Source organism: Colletotrichum truncatum (genome assembly GCF_014235925.2).
Source record: "Colletotrichum truncatum strain CMES1059 chromosome Unknown Contig_0006, whole genome shotgun sequence".
Classification (NCBI taxonomy): domain Eukaryota; kingdom Fungi; phylum Ascomycota; class Sordariomycetes; order Glomerellales; family Glomerellaceae; genus Colletotrichum; species Colletotrichum truncatum.
In genome coordinates, this window is record NW_027222403.1 from 2947483 (window position 1) to 2964619 (window position 17137).

Sequence of the window (17137 nt, forward strand, 5' to 3'; positions counted from 1 at the left end):
AACGGCCTCAGATTTCCTCGGACCTTCGCCATCTGCGCCGATTCGTAGTAACAAAGAACTGTCTGGGTTAACATGATGCGATCTGGCCATCAAAGTCGAACCGAAGGGAGAGTATCAAACGGATCCCACTCAGTGTCCACAGCAGTGAATAGAGTCACCTCCACCGCGGACAGCGGGCGAGACAGATCCCGCAGTGGGTCAATGCTGGTATCGGTAATGCCGTGTTATCAAGCCCAGCTTGTCTAAATTTCCGCTCAAAGTCTCAGGAGGACATTTGGGTACAGGAAGGGCTACTTTGGATGTCTGCTCCACTGTGCCAAGCGATGATGACGATCAATCCAGGCCAAAAGTAACCCCTCGTATCGTGGTCGGCTTTCTGATAGAATGTGATCATCGTGGCAGGTTATTGCTGAAATCGCTGATTTAGGCGGGACTGAAGCACGAATGGAGGGCGGAGGGCGGAGGGCGGAGACCATGTAGGCCGCCGGCGCCCGCGTGCACCGACCACCGAAGCTCCGCGTTCAGGATCAAGCCAAGACAACATCAAGAAAATGAGAATGCCAAGTCAGCATTCTCATTTGACCCCTTTACTGTATTTTACAACGTAGCACATAATACCCTCCGGAACGTGTGTACCCAACATTAAAACCTAGCTCCCTCCCCTGGTTAAGACTGCTCTCATGCTCCTGCAACCACTTCGAAGCCCTGTAGTCGAAGCCTGCTTCCGACCATAACATTTACTTTGCCAACTTTTTTTTGCCTCATTTGACCTCTCTTTCTAGGACGCAGAGCGCACAGTGCCGTGGTCCCTTTTTTGCGAGGCTGTATTGCCTCTGGCATCCTCTACGTCTGCCCGTGTCCTCGTCCTAGACCTTCTCCTAAGCAACGAACACAACCACAATGGCAAGAACCCAGAACGTTAGGTCTGAAAAGACGGCGGAGCTGGAGATGGACAAGGTGACCCAGAATCAGGCTCTAGACGCGCCGGTTAAAGAGACGAAGAAAGTAGACGGTGACGCGCCTGACCGGGGAGGCTACTGGGTACGTCCGAGAAAAGGCTCGCAAGACAATACCCCCTTCCACAGAAACATTGCTGACTCTACATTCCACTTAGAACAGCGAATCTTCAAATATGGCAGCTCCACCGACTACATCTTGGAAGCCGTTGCCATCATTGCTGCCATAGGTTCTGGGGTGGCTGTGGCGCTGATCAACCTCGTCATCGGACAATTTATCAACGTGCTGTCTGGCGCCACCGGGGCACAACCGAATCTGGGTCCGGCGTACATGGCCCAGGTCTCCAAGTTTTCGTAAGCCGGGACTCTGAGCGATAACTCGAGAACACAGCTGATGGTCATTTTTTAGCCTCTACTTTGTTTATATCGGCATCGCGAGGTTCGGCTTGACTTACATCTACTCGACCTTGATGACACTAGTTGCCTTCAACCTAACCCGGAACATCCGTCATCAATACTTCCGCGCCGCCCTCTCTCAGGAAATTGGCTTCTTCGACCAGGCATTAGGCGGCTCCATATCAGCACAAGCAGTGGCCAATGGCAAGTTCATCCAGGCTGGCGCCGGCGAGAAGCTCGGCCAAGTATTTCAAGCGATTGCCACCTTCATCGGGGCATTCATCATTGCCTTTGTCACTCAGTGGAAACTAACGCTGATACTGATCTGCATCGTGCCGGCTCTTCTTATCGTTATTGGCAGCATGTCTGTGTTGGATTACAAAAGCGAAATAAAGATTATCAAGAATAACGCGCAGACTGACGCCTACTCAGAGAGCCTTCTCGGAAGCATTAGAACGATCCAGGCCTTCAACCTTCGACCTCGACTATTACGTGAGTATGCTAGTTATACCCAAAAGACCTTCGACTTGAGCAAAAGCAAGAACTGGCTTTATGGTATCATGTTTGGCGGCGAGTACTTTATTATTTTCGCAGGTATGGGTCTTGCATTCTGGCAAGGTGTTGCTATGATTAGCCGTGGTGAGGTTGCTGGCTTCGGTACTGTCTTCACGTGAGTCCTTGATACCAGATCTAGGGGGTTCTCTAAACTTTGCTGACTTGGCTCTCAAGTGTTCTATTCTCGGTCATTATATCCGCTTCTTCGATTAATGCTCTTGCCCCTCATCTCGTTTCGTTCGGCCGCGCAAGCACAGCTGCCAATGAGCTTTTTGCTCTTATCGACAGGGAGTCTGAGATCAACCCCTTCTCTAGCTCAGGCAACAAGCCTACCAGCATCACGGGCACTATCGACTTCTCCAGCGTGGGTTTCGCATACCCAACAAGGCCCAAAAATCCTGTACTACAAGACTTTTCTCTCACTATGCCCGCTGGCAAGGTCACTGCATTGGTGGTACGCATCTCCTTCTGCAGAATGCCCACTGCGAGACGGGAGAAACTAACATTTTGTCTTACCAGGGACCTAGCGGCTCAGGCAAGAGTACCGTCGTTGGCCTTCTTGAGCGCTGGTACAACCCGTTATCGGGCAGCATCAAGCTGGATGGCGTCGACATCAAGGATCTTAATCTACTATGGCTGCGGACTAACATCCGGCTGGTGCAGCAGGTCAGTTCCTCCCGTTGGCTTCGTGAGCCGTGGATGTCTCGTTGTGATTCTCCCTTTTTGTACTGATGCTTCACAGGAACCCGTCCTCTTTAATGGGACCGTCTTTGAGAATATCGTCTATGGCCTTGTCGGTACCGAGTGGGAGTCTGCACCACGGGTCAAGCAACTTGAGCTCGTCAAGCAAGCCGCCGTCACCGCCTTCGCCGATGATTTCATCAGGCAACTCCCTCGGGGGTATGACACGCCAATTGGCGAGAGGGGTGGTCTTCTCTCGGGCGGTCAGAAACAGAGAGTTGCTATCGCACGCAGTATCATCTCAAACCCTAAGATCCTACTCCTTGACGAGGCCACCAGTGCCCTTGATCCTCACGCAGAAGGTATTGTACAGCAGGCGCTGGACAGCGCATCTCGGAACAGAACCACGATTGTTATCGCGCATAAGTTAAAGACTATTCGTAATGCTGATAATATTGTTGTGCTCGCCCGTGGTAAGATCATTGAACAGGGCACACATGAACAGCTTATGGCAGAAGCTAGCACCTATTCAGCTCTTGTTAAAGTTCAAGATCTGTCACCAACAGTTCATGATGACTCGTCACAGCAGAGTCAAGAGGACGAGGTTGTGGAACAGATTGAGAAGACAAAGTCACTAGCCAAGTACACGACCATGGAAGCGAACCACCTAGCCTCGCTAAAGGACAGGGAAGACTTTGATGCTTACAAGAAGACGTCACTCGCCCGGACGCTTGTTAAGGTGATCTTGGCATCTTGGGACCTCCGATGGTGGTACCTTCTTATTGCCACCACATGTACCGTAGGTGGTAAGTTTTTCCCCCTAAACGCCTACTAAAATCAACGAGGAGGTCTGTGTTCTAACTCCTTGCCAGCGGCTTCGTATCCAGGTCAGGCCTTCCTGTTGGCCGGTGTCATGGACTTATTCACGGCCCCGGACATGGTACCAAGAGGAAACTTCATATCTCTTATGTTCTTTGTTATGTCCCTTGGTTGTTTGGTGGTCTACTTTATCTTAGGCTGGTCAACCAATGTGATTGCTCAGGTGAGTTTTCACTGTTGCGAACTTGGATGGCCCGAGCTTGAACAAAGTCTATCTTTTGCCAGATCACATTTTGCTGACATCCATATTAGAGCCTCAACCAACGCTTCCGAGATTCAATATTCGATAGCCTTCTACGTCAGGACCTTCGGTTTTATGACCGTAGCGAAAACACTGTTGGGGCTATGAACAGCCGACTATCATCTTATCCTGCTGCGATTCAAGAGCTCATGGGGTTCACAATCGCAATCATTCTTATGGCGGTTATCAACCTTGTTGCATCGAGCATTATCTCTATCGTCATCGCTTGGAAGTTAGGTCTTGTTGGCGTCTTTGCTGCCGTACCACCTATGCTTATTGCTGGATGGACCCAGCTTCGTCTTGAAACGAAGATGGACTCGGACATTGACAAGCGATTCTCTCATAGTGCATCCATCGCTTCCGAGTCTATTATGGCTATCCGAACTGTCTCTTCGCTTGCTCTCGAGCGCAAACTCCTGGACAAGTATGTGAACGAACTGGACCATGCTATTGCTGGGTCTAGGCGTCCGACGTTGTTCATGAGGGTGTGGTTTGCCTTGACACAGGCTATTGAGCACTTTGTCCTCGCACTCGGCTTCTGGTAAGTCAATGAGCGGGATACTATGATTGCCCTAAGAACTTACTAACATAAATCCAGGTGGGGATCTGTGCTTCTATCGCGGGGTGAAGTGTCCTTTTATCAGTTTATCGTCTCATTCATGGGTCTCTTCTATTCGGGTCAGGCTGCCGGCCAGTTCTTTAGCTTTGCCAGCAGTGAGTTAAGCATCACACGCTCGACAGATTCCAAAATTTCTGACACTCTTCTTTAGGCTTCACGAAAGCAAACCATGCGGCGAACTACTATTTTTGGATAACTAGTCTCCAACCAACCGTTCGGCAGACGGATGAAAACAAGGACCGCGCTCCTCGAACTGGTTGCAGCAGCTATGATTTCAAGGATGTCAAATTCTCATATCCCTTGGCCCCGGACAATAGAGTCCTGAAAGGTACCGATCTCAAGATTGAGCCTGGCCAATTCGTGGCTTTTGTTGGTGCATCGGGTACGTTATGGTTTTACCCATTGATGATCGTCAGAGATATTGACATTTTCAACAGGCTGCGGTAAGAGCACCATGATTTCGCTGCTGCAACGTTACTACGACCCTACCAGTGGTCAGATCATCATTGATGAGCAGGATGACCTCAAGGACCTGAATCCTTGGCTGTATCGAAGCAACATAGCATTGGTGCAACAGGAACCGACCATGTTTCCAGCCTCTATCCGAGCCAATGTTTCCATGGGCAAGGATTTCGACCTTACCAAGTCGGCGCCTACAAAGGGTCTCCCGACTGCAGACGATGCTGAACTAGAACGTGCTCTACGAGCCGCTAACGCGTGGGACTTTGTCAGCTCGCTGCCTGACGGCCTCGATACGCCATGCGGCACTACCGGCGGCAGTCAACTATCCGGCGGACAGCGACAACGCATTGCAATTGCCAGGGCACTCATTCGCGACCCCAATGTCCTTCTCTTGGACGAAGCCACCAGTGCTCTCGACACTGATTCGGAAAGAATTGTTCAGGCTGCGCTTATGGAGGCTGCGGGTTCGAGCAAGCGCATCACCATCGCCGTTGCCCATCGTCTATCCACGGTTCGTCAGGCTAATCGCATTTTCGTCTTCTACGAGGGACACATCGCTGAGGCGGGCTCGCACGACGAGCTCATCCGCCAGGGAGGCATGTACAGCAAGATGTGCGAGGCGCAGAGTATCGAGGGAGCGTAGGCCACGAGACAAACTGAAACGACGGAATACTTCTAATTTTTTTCAATCTTTTACAGAGATTATTTTTTTTCCTTTTGTATATAAACGATTTTGCATAGTTAGAAGGTGGATCACAAATATACTGGCGTCGCCTTGATGTTTCCGCGATAACGCCGCTGAGCGATTTATTCTAACAAGCTGGCGAGTTCCCTTTGAAGCAAAAAAAAAAAGGCTTCCCTTCCCCGCCCCGTTATACTTAAAATTAAAACATAGGTAGTTGACTGTCATCAAGAGTTGAATGTCCCTCTTGCAGAACAGCTCTCGACTTTCCAGCATCTATTATAAGTAAACTAGCAAGAGGGCCTGTTGAGCATGAGGCATCATTATTGATGATATTATCCAAGTAATTCTTGAAAAAATTTCAGTGCCAACCAGATACCGAAGAAGTGAAACGACATGTCACTAGAAAAGAGAATTTAGACCCAATCTCTGCCTCGTTATCCCTGTACTAATACCTTCAGCCAGCTGACAACGGCTTCCTTGGCCCTGGCCATTCCATCTCGCTCTCCAGGTTTATTCGGGTCACCACGAGTTAGAGCGCCATGCTCAAGACCGGGGAAATACTGATAGTCCCAGGACAGGTTCAGCTTGGGAAGAGTCTTCAAGGTGTACATTTTAAGCTCGGCGGTATACATAGGATCTAGCTCAGGAGCCAGCACCTGGACTGGAACAGCTATCTCGTCGATGTCCTTTTCCGTCAGGAAGGAAGGATGACCGACAGATATACAATCCACCAAGGGGCTGCCGTTAACTGCGTGCTCCCTTGCGCCGAGGCGGAAACAAGCCCAGCCCCCGAAACAGAACCCCACAGCAGCGACCTTTTTGTGTCTTTGCCGCAAGACCTTGGCACAGTCAAATATCTCCGGCTCACGGACCTCTCGGGAGTTGTTTAAAAGGAATGTGTCGAGGTCAAGTTCATGAAGGCGACCCGCGAGGAGAGGTTCTTGCGGAAGTACTTCGCCCCCGAAGAAATCTGGGACGTAGACAGTGACACTTGCTTCCCGAGCATAGTGATCAGCGAGGAGGCGTACGTTGCTGAATGTCCACCCGAAGATATCATGAATGATTAACACCGCCACGTGGGGATTTTGGCCAGTGATGTAACTGTTTCTGTTGGCAAGGGTTCCCTCATGACCAGAGGGAGTACCGTCCCATTCGAAGGCTTTAAGGCAGCAAGGAGAGACAGCCATGAGGAAGCAAAGAGCGAGAAATATGGAGGTCGGTTATTTTGGCAACTGTTTGTAGACCCTGTGGAGGTATTGGCCTTAAATATGTTTTCTTTCTAATCACAGATTTCTCAACTTGCTCAAAATCGCGTGTTGAAGATTTCAAATCAGCCAACAAATTCACCACAGCGCTCAAACAGATGGCGAATCATTGACATTTGCAATTCTGCAAACGGCACAGCCCGATGTCAATTTCGGACAGCGAAAAGTCCGACGAGCCCCTCGTTTCGTTAAAATTTGTGGAACTCCAGCTCGGGAGATCGGAAGACGGGCATGTCGTTTTGGACAGCTTATCACCTTACTGACCTATAATCAGAAATGTCGGACAAAGATGGGCAGTTCGGCGTCGTGCCTGGAAGTGATGCTAAATTAACACAGATTTATTAAGAGATGGTAAATATGGGACCCTTGCCGTGGCTTCTTCTCAAGCTGCCGAACAGCCAAGCTGGGATGGGTTTGACGATCCAAAGAATCCTCTAAATTGGCCTGTCCGCAAACGGCACTTGCAGGTAATCATTGTTGCAATGATATTGCTGATAGGGTGAGTATTCCATATATCTGACTCTGACTGTGATTACGAGCCCATGCTGAAACTGGAAGGACAGTAACTTTGCCGCTACAATGTTTGTTCCGGGAGCAAAGCAGATTATGACAGAGTTCGGTTTCACAAATCAGACTCTAAGCACAATGACCGTTGCCGTTTACATCCTGGGGCTCGCACTGGGGACTGTGATCTTTGCGCCGCTCTCAGAAATCTACGGTCGTTTACCTGTTTACGCGGCTACCAGCGATATTTTTGTCGCCTTCATGACTGGTTGTGCTTTTGCCATGAACCTTGCCGAATTCATCCTTTTCAGGTTCCTGAGCGGATGTGCTGCCGCAGCTTCGCAAGCTCTGAGCGGTGGTACTCTAGCGGACGTTATACCTAGGGAAAAAAGAGGCCGATGGATGGGTATGATCATCCTCGGGCCCATGCTCGGTCCTACTATTGGCCCCATTGCAGGCGGCTTCATTGCGCAGGATTTGGATTGGCGCTGGAGTTTTCGCATCTTGGCAATTGCGGTAAGCTGAAAAGAAAAGTTCTGCATGTTCGAATCGAGTTTTTAATTAATTTGACCTTTTTTAGAGTGGTATTGTTGCCGTTCCCGCCGTCTTCTTTCTTAGGGAAACCTCACCAAAAATCATTCTTGCGCGGAAACATCAACGACAGAGCAACATATGTATCAGCAATGAGACGTCCTTCCTCCCAACTTCAGCCGTCGGAACGAGCTTCTCGCAAGGCGTCTTACGACCCGTCAGAATCCTCTTTTTATCTACTGTTGTTCTCTGTCTTTCACTTGCTGTGGCGTTTAATTTCGGGCTGATGTTTTTCCTTTTTGCGAGCTTTCCAACCGTGTTCCAGGGGTAGTACGGCTTTTCCACCTCTACATCCGGTCTTGCGTATATTGGTTCAGGCTTAGGCATGCTCACCGGTGTTCTAGTTCAGAGCACTGCAAGCGACACAATCGCCAAATCGCGCGCGTCGAAGAATGGGCAAGTTAGGCCTGAAGATAGGCTTCCCCTAATGGCCTGTGTGGTCCCTACGATTCCTATTGCCATGTTTTGGTATGGCTGGGGAGTGGAAAAGAAAATACAATGGATGATGCCTATTGTTGGAACAACATTTGTCGTTTTGTGTTTGTTATGGTATGTGAAAGACCATGGTTCGGGTCAGCAACAGCTAATTTGGGGTATATGCCGACTATGATATACCTTGTGGACACCTTCGACTCTGGAGCTGCTGCTTCCGCGTTAGCTGCAAACACAATTTTGCGATCGTTCGCCGGCGCCTTATAACCTCTGGCGACACAAAAGATGTACGCTTCCCTTGGACTCGGCTGGGGTAACAGTCTGTTGGGGTTCCTTGGGGTAGCATTTATCCCTGTTCCATGGATCTTGCTACTAGACGGTGAGAAGCTCCGGCTACGAGGTAGATCAAACCTGAGATATTAAGTGCGGAGAAGGGATTAAGAGCACTACGAAGGGAAATCCTTGCTGGATGACACTCCATTTTGCGTAGCAAAAAATGGGGTTAAGACAAGTACCATCACGTCTAACATGTTCGGCTTTTCTTTTTGAGCGCGAAGACCGGCCGGTTTTCCGGCTCCACGCGCAGATCATGCATTGGTTCTCCACCAGTGTTGCATCCAGGGGGCTAGCCCAGTTGACAGCGGTTCTACAAACGGCTAGATGCAGAGGAGTTCTAATGCAGCAAGTAGAACTCTTCCAAATCAACATTGTCCTCAGTATTGATGTTGCACAGTTAGCTTCAAGCACTATACAGGTGATCTAACTGATGAAGAATAGGACACCGGCCTGTGTGACGCCGACTACCCGAGAACGCTCCGTCTAGGAATCCACTCCCTCCGACAGCCTTTAACAGATGTATTTAAGCCATGAGTATATAGTTCTTTTGCAAAGGAACGGTCTTACCCCCTTGAATTTTCTGGCTTATGCTCTGTCCAAACGATCAGTTACTTCCATCATTTTATCATCACAATATGGAAACCGTAAGCAAAGTTCTTGTCACCGGAGCAGGTCCTGTTGGCTTAACCGTTGCCTTGCGTCTTGCCCAATCCGGAATCCATGTCGACATGATTGAAAAGAATATCGGGCTGAATCCCACAACACGAGCAGCCGGCTATTATGGCGCAACCTTGGTTGCCCTGGCTCGAACTGGAGTTCTCGACAAAGCAGTGGCTATTGGTACCCACAGCAATAGTCTTTGCTGGAGGAAGCCTTTGGCTGACGACGACAACGGTGGGAAAAGATTAGGTGATATCATTGCTAAAATGGCATTTCCTCCAATCGAAGTCGGGCCAGGCCAGAAGCCTCTATCCGCTCTCCTCCTTCCGCAGTGTAAATTAACGAAGCTACTCTACGACGAAGCCATATTGACCGGCCGAGTTTCCGTAAAATTCGGTTGTGAACTAATAGGAATTGAGGACAACGGAGACGAGATCCATGCCCGCGTCAAAAGAGTCGATACTGGTGAAGAAGAAACCTACACGGCGTCATTTCTGGTAGGCGCCGATGGGGCCAAGTCGGCTACCCGCAAACTCCTCGATATACCATTCAAAGGCCATAGCTGGCCGGAAAGGCTTGTTGCCATTGACTGCATCTTCGAGACCCCCCCGGATATTGCGGCAATGCCTACTTCGTTTATCGTTCACCCCGTGCATTTTGGCATCATCACCCCGCTAGACCGTTTCGAAATTGGGAAGAAGAGCAAGTTCAGGGTTGCAGCTGCTGTGGACCCCAAAGACGACCTCTCAGATGAGGAGCTCATATCCGCGGAATATACAAAAACACTCATGGAGAAGATGGTGCCCGGGCCCCGACCGCTCGAAACTGAAGTGACTCATGTTGCCCTCTACCGAATTCACCAACTCTGCGCGTCTACGTTCCGGCGCGGAAGATGCGTGCTGGCCGGAGATGCCGCGCATCTGAACAATGTGGGTGTGCACCTGTCCCGCCATGCCTTGTCACAATGCTGACGTCGTGTTCCCCCATCAAGCCTTTTGGAGCAATGGGTCTCTCCAACGGACTCCTTGATGCGGATGCGCTGTCCGATGCACTAGAACTCATAATTAACAAGGGAAATCCGCTCAGTATTCTCGATGTGTACTCTCACGAGCGTTTAAAAGTGTTCCAGTTCTTCGTCGACCCTACAACGACTCAGAACAAACTGCGTTGTGCCAGCGACCCAGATCGAATTACGGATGATTGGATGATCAGCGCGCTGCTTAATGACAATAGAACCCTAAAGAAGGGTTTCGCAAAGCAATTTGTTGAGCAATGGCGAACAGACATGAGGGCTTTGGTTGGCTAGAGCTGATGGATGACCATATTATATATAGCATGGCGACGAAAGCTTTTTGAAAAATTTCAGAGCAGCATTCTTTCCCTTTTACTAAATAATCACTACGTTTAAGCCTTGATTGTCGCAATCGTTGACACCTAAATGAAGACGATCTTGGTTTGAGGGGTCCGTCTACAGTGTCTGTCTTGCTTTGGTCGCTATACCGCTATGTCTCGATTCAGTAACTAGATAGGTTAAGATAGTTTGATATGCTGGTTACACTTCTAGCTGCAAAATTGGACCCATGTGTTTGGTGCCGAATATGTAGGAATCTAACATCGTGGCAAACTGTTATATTATCTAGTATACTGGTTATTCCATTCGAGGAGTAATGATACAACAGTCTTTGTGGTATGAAAGCAGGTTTCATGATACACCATCAATACCCCCTACCCACGCACATATTTAGACGGCCGACATCAAAATCGCAACAGCAGCGGCACCGACCAAGCCTGTCCAATAGCTTCCGCTCATCTTCATTGCACCGCTCTTGGTCTCAATATTACCAATGATGAAATTAGGCTCGTAATGCGCCTCGCGGGTGTCGAGTGTGCCGTTCCAGCAGTAGCGCTGGAAGCAGCTGTTACAAGCCTCGGGAACCTTATCGCTGTTTCTCGCCATGCTTCGCGATATAATAGCACAGGCGACGCAGCGCGGCCACTCAGGGTCGACGGTGGCATTGCCTTGGGTAGCCAAGTTATAGCCGTTCTGGATTATGGCGTCGCGTTGGTTGGTCTCGTAGTCCGGGTCGAAGGTGGAAACGTTAGAATGGGCCACGTAAGGCGCGTTAGGGAGATATACAACCAACGGCGGGACGCGCTGATTTACGCGAAGGGTAAAGTTTGATGCATCACAGCCGAAAAAGGTAGGTCGCCTATTAAGGCCGAGGTTGACGAAGGTGTTTGCATCTGGGATAGATGGGAAAACTGTTCCGTTTGCAATAGGGTGCGTTATGCGGTCGTAGGTCGCACGGAGCGCGGTGCCGTTGGGCCAGTTCATAGTGTCTGCGGACGAGTCGACAGCAAATATTACATCCACAGCGCGGTTAGGCTGGATAAGTGGGTGAAGCGGAATATTCTGAAGGTCCTCACCGCCGTCAACCAGGGATAGCTGCTTCTCCTTTGCATTGAGGTTTGTACTTGGGTTCCAGCCGAAAAAGGGATTAGGGGCGTATTGGGCAATATCGTTGTTCTCCTGGTCTAGGGCTTTTAAGATTTCTTTTATTGTGTCTTGGAGAGATTCCGGGACGCCTTCTGATGATAAGTTCCGTAGTATAAATTGATTGAATAGGGAGGAAGATGTGCCCATCACGAAGCCTGCCTGGTCGAAGCCGCGGACGCAAGACCCATTGACACGACCGGCAGAAAAGTTAGAGGCGAGGTAGCGGAGCGGAGCAAAGCCATAAGCGGTTGGGTCCCATGTTCCAAGTTCAAACGGGTTGAATTCATAAACAGTAGCGTTCAGAGAGATAATCCGCTCGCCTGGGGCGCGGCCATCAGCCACCAGAATAGGGAGGGGCTGCTGGCCTGACTTGAAGTCTGGCTGATCGGCGATAGAGGAGAAGGTGTAGGATGGACCGCCATTGGTAGCATTGATGAGTTGGTAGGAGAGAGCGCGGCCCCAATAGTCCGTAAGAGAGACCTCAAAACCAGCATTCTTAGTTGAAACCTGCTCGGCAATTGTAGCCCAGTAGTCCGCAATATTGAGGATAGAGATGCCAGGTTCTTTAGGCCCTTTGAAGATGGAGCGTTCAAACTTCCAGACAGCAGAGCCCTTGGAGCCGCGTTGCAGATCGACTACAGAGGAGAAGTTGTTCGAGTAGATAGAACCAACAAGCCAGCCGCCACCAGAAAGTCCAGAGAGGTAAGTTGCTGACTGAAGGAGGCCACCAATTCCCCCGGCCCGAGTAGAGTCAGGAGTCCGGCTGTCTGCAGCAGAAAGAAACCCAGCGCCGTTCATAAGGGCACGGTAGCCACCTCCTGAGACAGCTAAGCCAATGTTAGGTAGCTGAGAGGGCGAGGAGCGGACGCGATTAATGTAGGTATTAACGTCGAAGTTCGGGATATTGGCGCGGGTAAGGAGCTCGCGCATAGGCTCGATAGTAGCATTTCGCCGGCGTGGAAGCCAGTCTCTCTCGCTTGGCGAAAGAAAAGCGGCGGACCGGATAGTAGGAGGATCAGACGGGCAGTCGACCACAGCCGGAGCGTAGCCCCCTGAGGGGGAGTCCGGGAGGGCGCGGTGATCTAGGCCTCCCATTGCGATTGGCTTCGCGGAATCTGCCGTCCAAACTGGAGCGGCGACAGCAGTCAGCACCACTAGATATGAGAGCAACATGTTGTTTTGCTGTTTATTCTCTGGGCTTGGTCGGCGAGTGAGAAGTCTATTATACGCAGCTTGGGAATTACGTTGAACAGAAATCTTGAATGGCAAAGGAAAAGAATGTATTAAAGTAAATAAACTCGGCTGGAGCCAAACTAAAGAAAATTCGGCAGCGACGGCAGCAAAAAATGGCACAGAAGATAATTTTGCCTAAGCGCAAGATGCTGTGTCGATCCGGTGACTTGAACGGGGGATGTAAAATCATTAGCTTCTTCCACGGACTCATTACAGCAGGAGCTGTTTTCGCCCGGCCGATATAAAGTCTAATAGCGACAAGAGCGAAAGCGAGAATCCATGTCGGTGTGCGGGAACACCGTCGTCTGCTTTAGGAAAGGGAGATAATTGTGGTGCTGTGTCGGAGTGCGAGGACGCCGTCGTTTACTACTTTGGGTAATAGCATGGAGCGGCCGTGCCTATGAAAGGCGGCCCGGTGAAGGGTAGACATGACATAACACGGCATAGCATGACATGAGGGGGCGTATTGCGTGAAGCGACTTGTGAGTGAGTGCCACATGAACTGTTAATTTAATGTTGAGAATTGGATGGATTCAGATTAGACAAAATTGCTGGTTGAGAAGCCTGCCTGTGGGTTTGAAGACATGAGAGGTCCGTCTAGACATATAATCCCAGCTTCTATTCTCATGAATATTAGAACAGCCACCAACTATAACGAGAATGGGAGCTGTAGAGCACCTATGTTTAAGCTTCACTGTATTGATGTAGACAGTAGGGTTTCTCGGAGAGTTGCCAATCGCACCCTGGACAACGAGGTTTTATGTGCAAATAGACAAAGTGAGATAGATGAAGGCTCTCGAAGCTTGTGCCTATGGAGCTTTTGCTTTGTGATGTAGGCAGCTGCGGCAGGATAAGACAGAGGCGTTGAGCATCATTAGTAAATCACTTACGGTAGAGGACATAGAGGAGGTGGTCTCACTCTCACGGATACTCAGTAACGATGTAGTTTGGACTACCATGACACGTAACTTTGACTACTGGATAAAGATTTAAAGGGCAGATAAACCAAGATGAATAGAAACAATGGGGTGTTATAGCGAGGAGTTTTACAAACGACCAAGCGAAATTTTCATTGAACGAGGCAAAAACGTCGAGAATGCAATGTGTGCGGCTTCTAGTTTCGGGTGTGGCGTTATCTGAGACAAGAATTTGATTTAACACCTTTACCTCCTGGGCAAGCGCCTCAAGCATTTCAAAGATGATTTTGAGCCAAACCGTGTACCTCCTTTTTACCGACTGTGTTTGACTAACTTCGAAGATATAACATATCCATTTCAGAAACCCCTCACCATGACCATTTGCTTCAAGAGTCGATCACTTAGCTAGCAGAAGACATAGGTTCTTGGTTTGGGCAGGCATGCTTGTTTGACCGAATTCGCGAACCACGATCTCAGGGCAGTATGGAGGGGCTGGCCAGGTCTTGTTATCGCATAGCCACCAGCGCACGCGAGAGAACCCAGATCATAAGTGGCGCATCATCCATCTTTCTATGTTAGTTATTTCTAATGCCAAACTGCTAATCATATCCTGAAGTAGTTCTAAGCTAATGCTACACAATCCTTCACAAAATGGTGTTTATCGATATTATGCCTTGCCATTGCCTATCGTCGTCTCCTGTTCCACCTCGTTACATCTTGGCGGGCGAGAAGTCGTCTTTCGTATTTTGGAACATCAACACAAACACGCATGTGGCAGAATCTTTTATGCTCCAATTGAAAGGGTTCTTTTTTTCTATTGTTTTTTTTTTCTCTTTTTTTTAAAAAAAAAAGCTGACTTGACAAGAAGATTTGGCAGAAGACAAGAGCTAAGGCAATCCGTTTCTCAAACAGATGTAGTGCTAGACTGTGACGTCTCTTTACCACCATGCTACCTAACAAGCTCGGTTTCCTGTCTCCATCATTGGATAATCAAAGCGCAGTCGTAGCGTTGAAGATATCAAATAGATACAAAGAGCGCAAGCCGCGGATCACAGCAGTTCTATTCAGGAACTCTTCAACCTGCCTGCTGGACCTGCCAAAGCAGACTAGCCTTTCGGCCTGGACAAAGTGCCGAACACCAGAACACTAGCCCTCACTTAAATCACTTTTATAATGACCCTCGTCAATATGGCTTCGGGTATCGAATCTCGGCCTTTTGCATGCAGCATCTGTATCTTTTCAGGGGCTCTATGATTGAGGTCAGGATTTCGAGCTTAATATGGGATAAGAGGCAGTGCTGTGAGGACACGCCCCAGGCGCCACGGATTACCTACCACGATAATATGCCTTGCCGTCTCTAACATCCTAGTCGCTAGAGATACACCCCCCTCCATAGCCGGCCCATAATATGTGGGCAAGTCCGACTTCTATCTCACAGTTGTTAAGACAAAACGTAAATAATTGAAGTGGCAAGAGACCTGAGATTGAATGTAAGATCATATTGCTTAGATGCAAGGAGAAGCAATACTGTGCAGCCCCTACAGTGATATGCTGCGAAAATTCTGCCGCCCCCGGCCCCAGTCTTGCCAGTGGCGACCTAGATGTAGCTCGAACAGCGATGCTTTTGTTTCCTACCTAAGAATAAAACATCTGTACCATCGAGTCCTGACTGTCAACAAGGACAAAGTGATCCAATATGAGGTCCATATGTTTCCAAATACTGAACTACAACACACTCATTATTCGAGAAAAAGATGTACTACCAGTGTCGAAGTGGCTCGTGCCCTGCATGCGATGTACCTGTTACTCGTCAGTACTCAATGGGATGCTAATGACTTACCGTTCTCTGACACGAAGTCTAGAAAAGTTGTCTTTTTATTAGCCTCATAGTCATGTAATTCGAGGGTTGCTAGTGTTTTTGACATCATTTTAACATCTTTTCAGCTTCGCTTCGCCGCTTTTCCATTACTCGCTAATCAACGGGGTTCGCATCTGCTCCCATGACGAATTATTCAGATCATATTTCATTTACAATATCAAATACTACGTTTCTAATTTCAGCGTGAAAAAGGAGAAAGAAAAAAAAAGAAAAACGGAAAGGAGAAAAGAGAACTCATAGACGAATTTCCCAAGCCTCACAGCTAGCCTGTGAAAAATTTCCGGAACGGGGAATTGAACCCCGAGCCTGACGGAGCTCTCGGATGAGAGCGTCAAATGTTGACCATTACACCATTCCGGATCTGCGCCTATTGGTTGCTGATTTTTCAAAACGCAAGGTCAGTCATAGAGGCTGAGCGTAGCGGCTCCACCGGATTTCATGAATTGTGTTTTTTGCTCGACAGCATTTAATTGGATACAACCTCCCCAAAAGAACTGTACAGGCAAGCGACGAAATCATGGAACTGCTGGTTATCTTGAATTCTTGAAATAATAATACCAGTGCTTATTCTGACAAAACCCTGTGGAACATATGTATACTTGAGGCATATGTTGTCGCTGATGCCTGTCACCATTGGCTGAACCTTTCATCAAGGAGAAGTCATCACCCGTAAAGTGTAACTTTGGTGATGTGAAATTTGATTATGCGTTCACCTTCGGCACAGACCCCATTGGACTTAGGTTTGTTGATGCACATATGTACAGAGAATGTGATTTGATGGTCACCGTAATGGTTGCCCAACAGAAAGAAAAAGCATAACGCTATAGGTCAACCTTACGAGCACCCAGGCATGGGTACATACACATCAGGTAAGACGAATATCACATGTCATTTATTTATAATAAATATTAAGCCTCTACTCTAATGAAGACTTCGAAATTGATCTGCGTGGCGTGGGGGAAGAAAGAAAGGGGAGGACTAGTATGAAAGGACTCAGTCATGAGTGAGCATCGTCTGTTCCTCCTAAAAACCCCTTTCAAAAACTTCAGCTAACTCTCCTATGGTACTGTACGGAGGTTTGGGGTCTAGTGATTGTGAAGAAGGTGCCTTTACGGCGCAGCTTTCCAGCGAGCCGGTCAGTGAAGCACAGGTCCGCGGGGTCGGTCTTGGTTATATGCTGCTAGGAAACATTGCTGACAGTACACTGATGAAGGAATATCAGTTATATAACCCCCAGTTGCCAGACTCTCCGAACATTCCTGCTTATCAGATGGAGGTACCCGGCTTAGGCGAAGCCCATTCAACTCTGTAGAGCCAGGGGTCGCCCAGCAGTCAGAACTTCCTCTATA

General features: G+C 48.8%; 5 protein-coding genes across 5 annotated transcripts; 3 read left to right on the forward strand and 2 right to left on the reverse strand.

Annotated features, from left to right (window-relative positions):
• Positions 1-948: 948 nt before the first annotated feature.
• Positions 949-5432, forward strand: CTRU02_210082 (multidrug resistance protein; the record flags this gene model as incomplete). The annotated part of the gene is made up of 10 exons (XM_036720902.1): positions 949-1310; positions 1366-2022; positions 2082-2361; positions 2427-2573; positions 2650-3394; positions 3461-3630; positions 3720-4249; positions 4307-4422; positions 4479-4709; positions 4765-5432. The coding sequence occupies 10 exons, from the start codon at positions 949-951 to the stop codon at positions 5430-5432; spliced, it is 3906 nt and encodes a 1301-aa protein (XP_036587742.1).
• Positions 5433-5908: 476 nt separating this feature from the next.
• Positions 5909-6661, reverse strand: CTRU02_210083 (dienelactone hydrolase family protein; the record flags this gene model as incomplete). The annotated part of the gene is made up of 1 exon (XM_036720903.1): positions 5909-6661. The coding sequence occupies one exon, from the start codon at positions 6659-6661 to the stop codon at positions 5909-5911; it is 753 nt and encodes a 250-aa protein (XP_036587743.1).
• Positions 6662-7318: 657 nt separating this feature from the next.
• CTRU02_210084 (fluconazole resistance protein 1) lies at positions 7319-8105 on the forward strand (the record flags this gene model as incomplete). Its single annotated transcript, XM_036720904.1, has 2 exons — positions 7319-7759; positions 7824-8105. The coding sequence occupies 2 exons, from the start codon at positions 7319-7321 to the stop codon at positions 8103-8105; spliced, it is 723 nt and encodes a 240-aa protein (XP_036587744.1).
• A 1084-nt stretch (positions 8106-9189) lies between these two features.
• CTRU02_210085 (FAD binding domain-containing protein) lies at positions 9190-10568 on the forward strand (the record flags this gene model as incomplete). Its single annotated transcript, XM_036720905.1, has 2 exons — positions 9190-10191; positions 10254-10568. 2 exons carry the CDS (start codon positions 9190-9192, stop codon positions 10566-10568), a joined length of 1317 nt encoding a protein of 438 aa, XP_036587745.1.
• Positions 10569-11003: 435 nt separating this feature from the next.
• Positions 11004-12932, reverse strand: CTRU02_210086 (Lysophospholipase; the record flags this gene model as incomplete). The annotated part of the gene is made up of 1 exon (XM_036720906.1): positions 11004-12932. The coding sequence occupies one exon, from the start codon at positions 12930-12932 to the stop codon at positions 11004-11006; it is 1929 nt and encodes a 642-aa protein (XP_036587746.1).
• Between the last annotated feature and the right edge of the window lie 4205 nt (positions 12933-17137).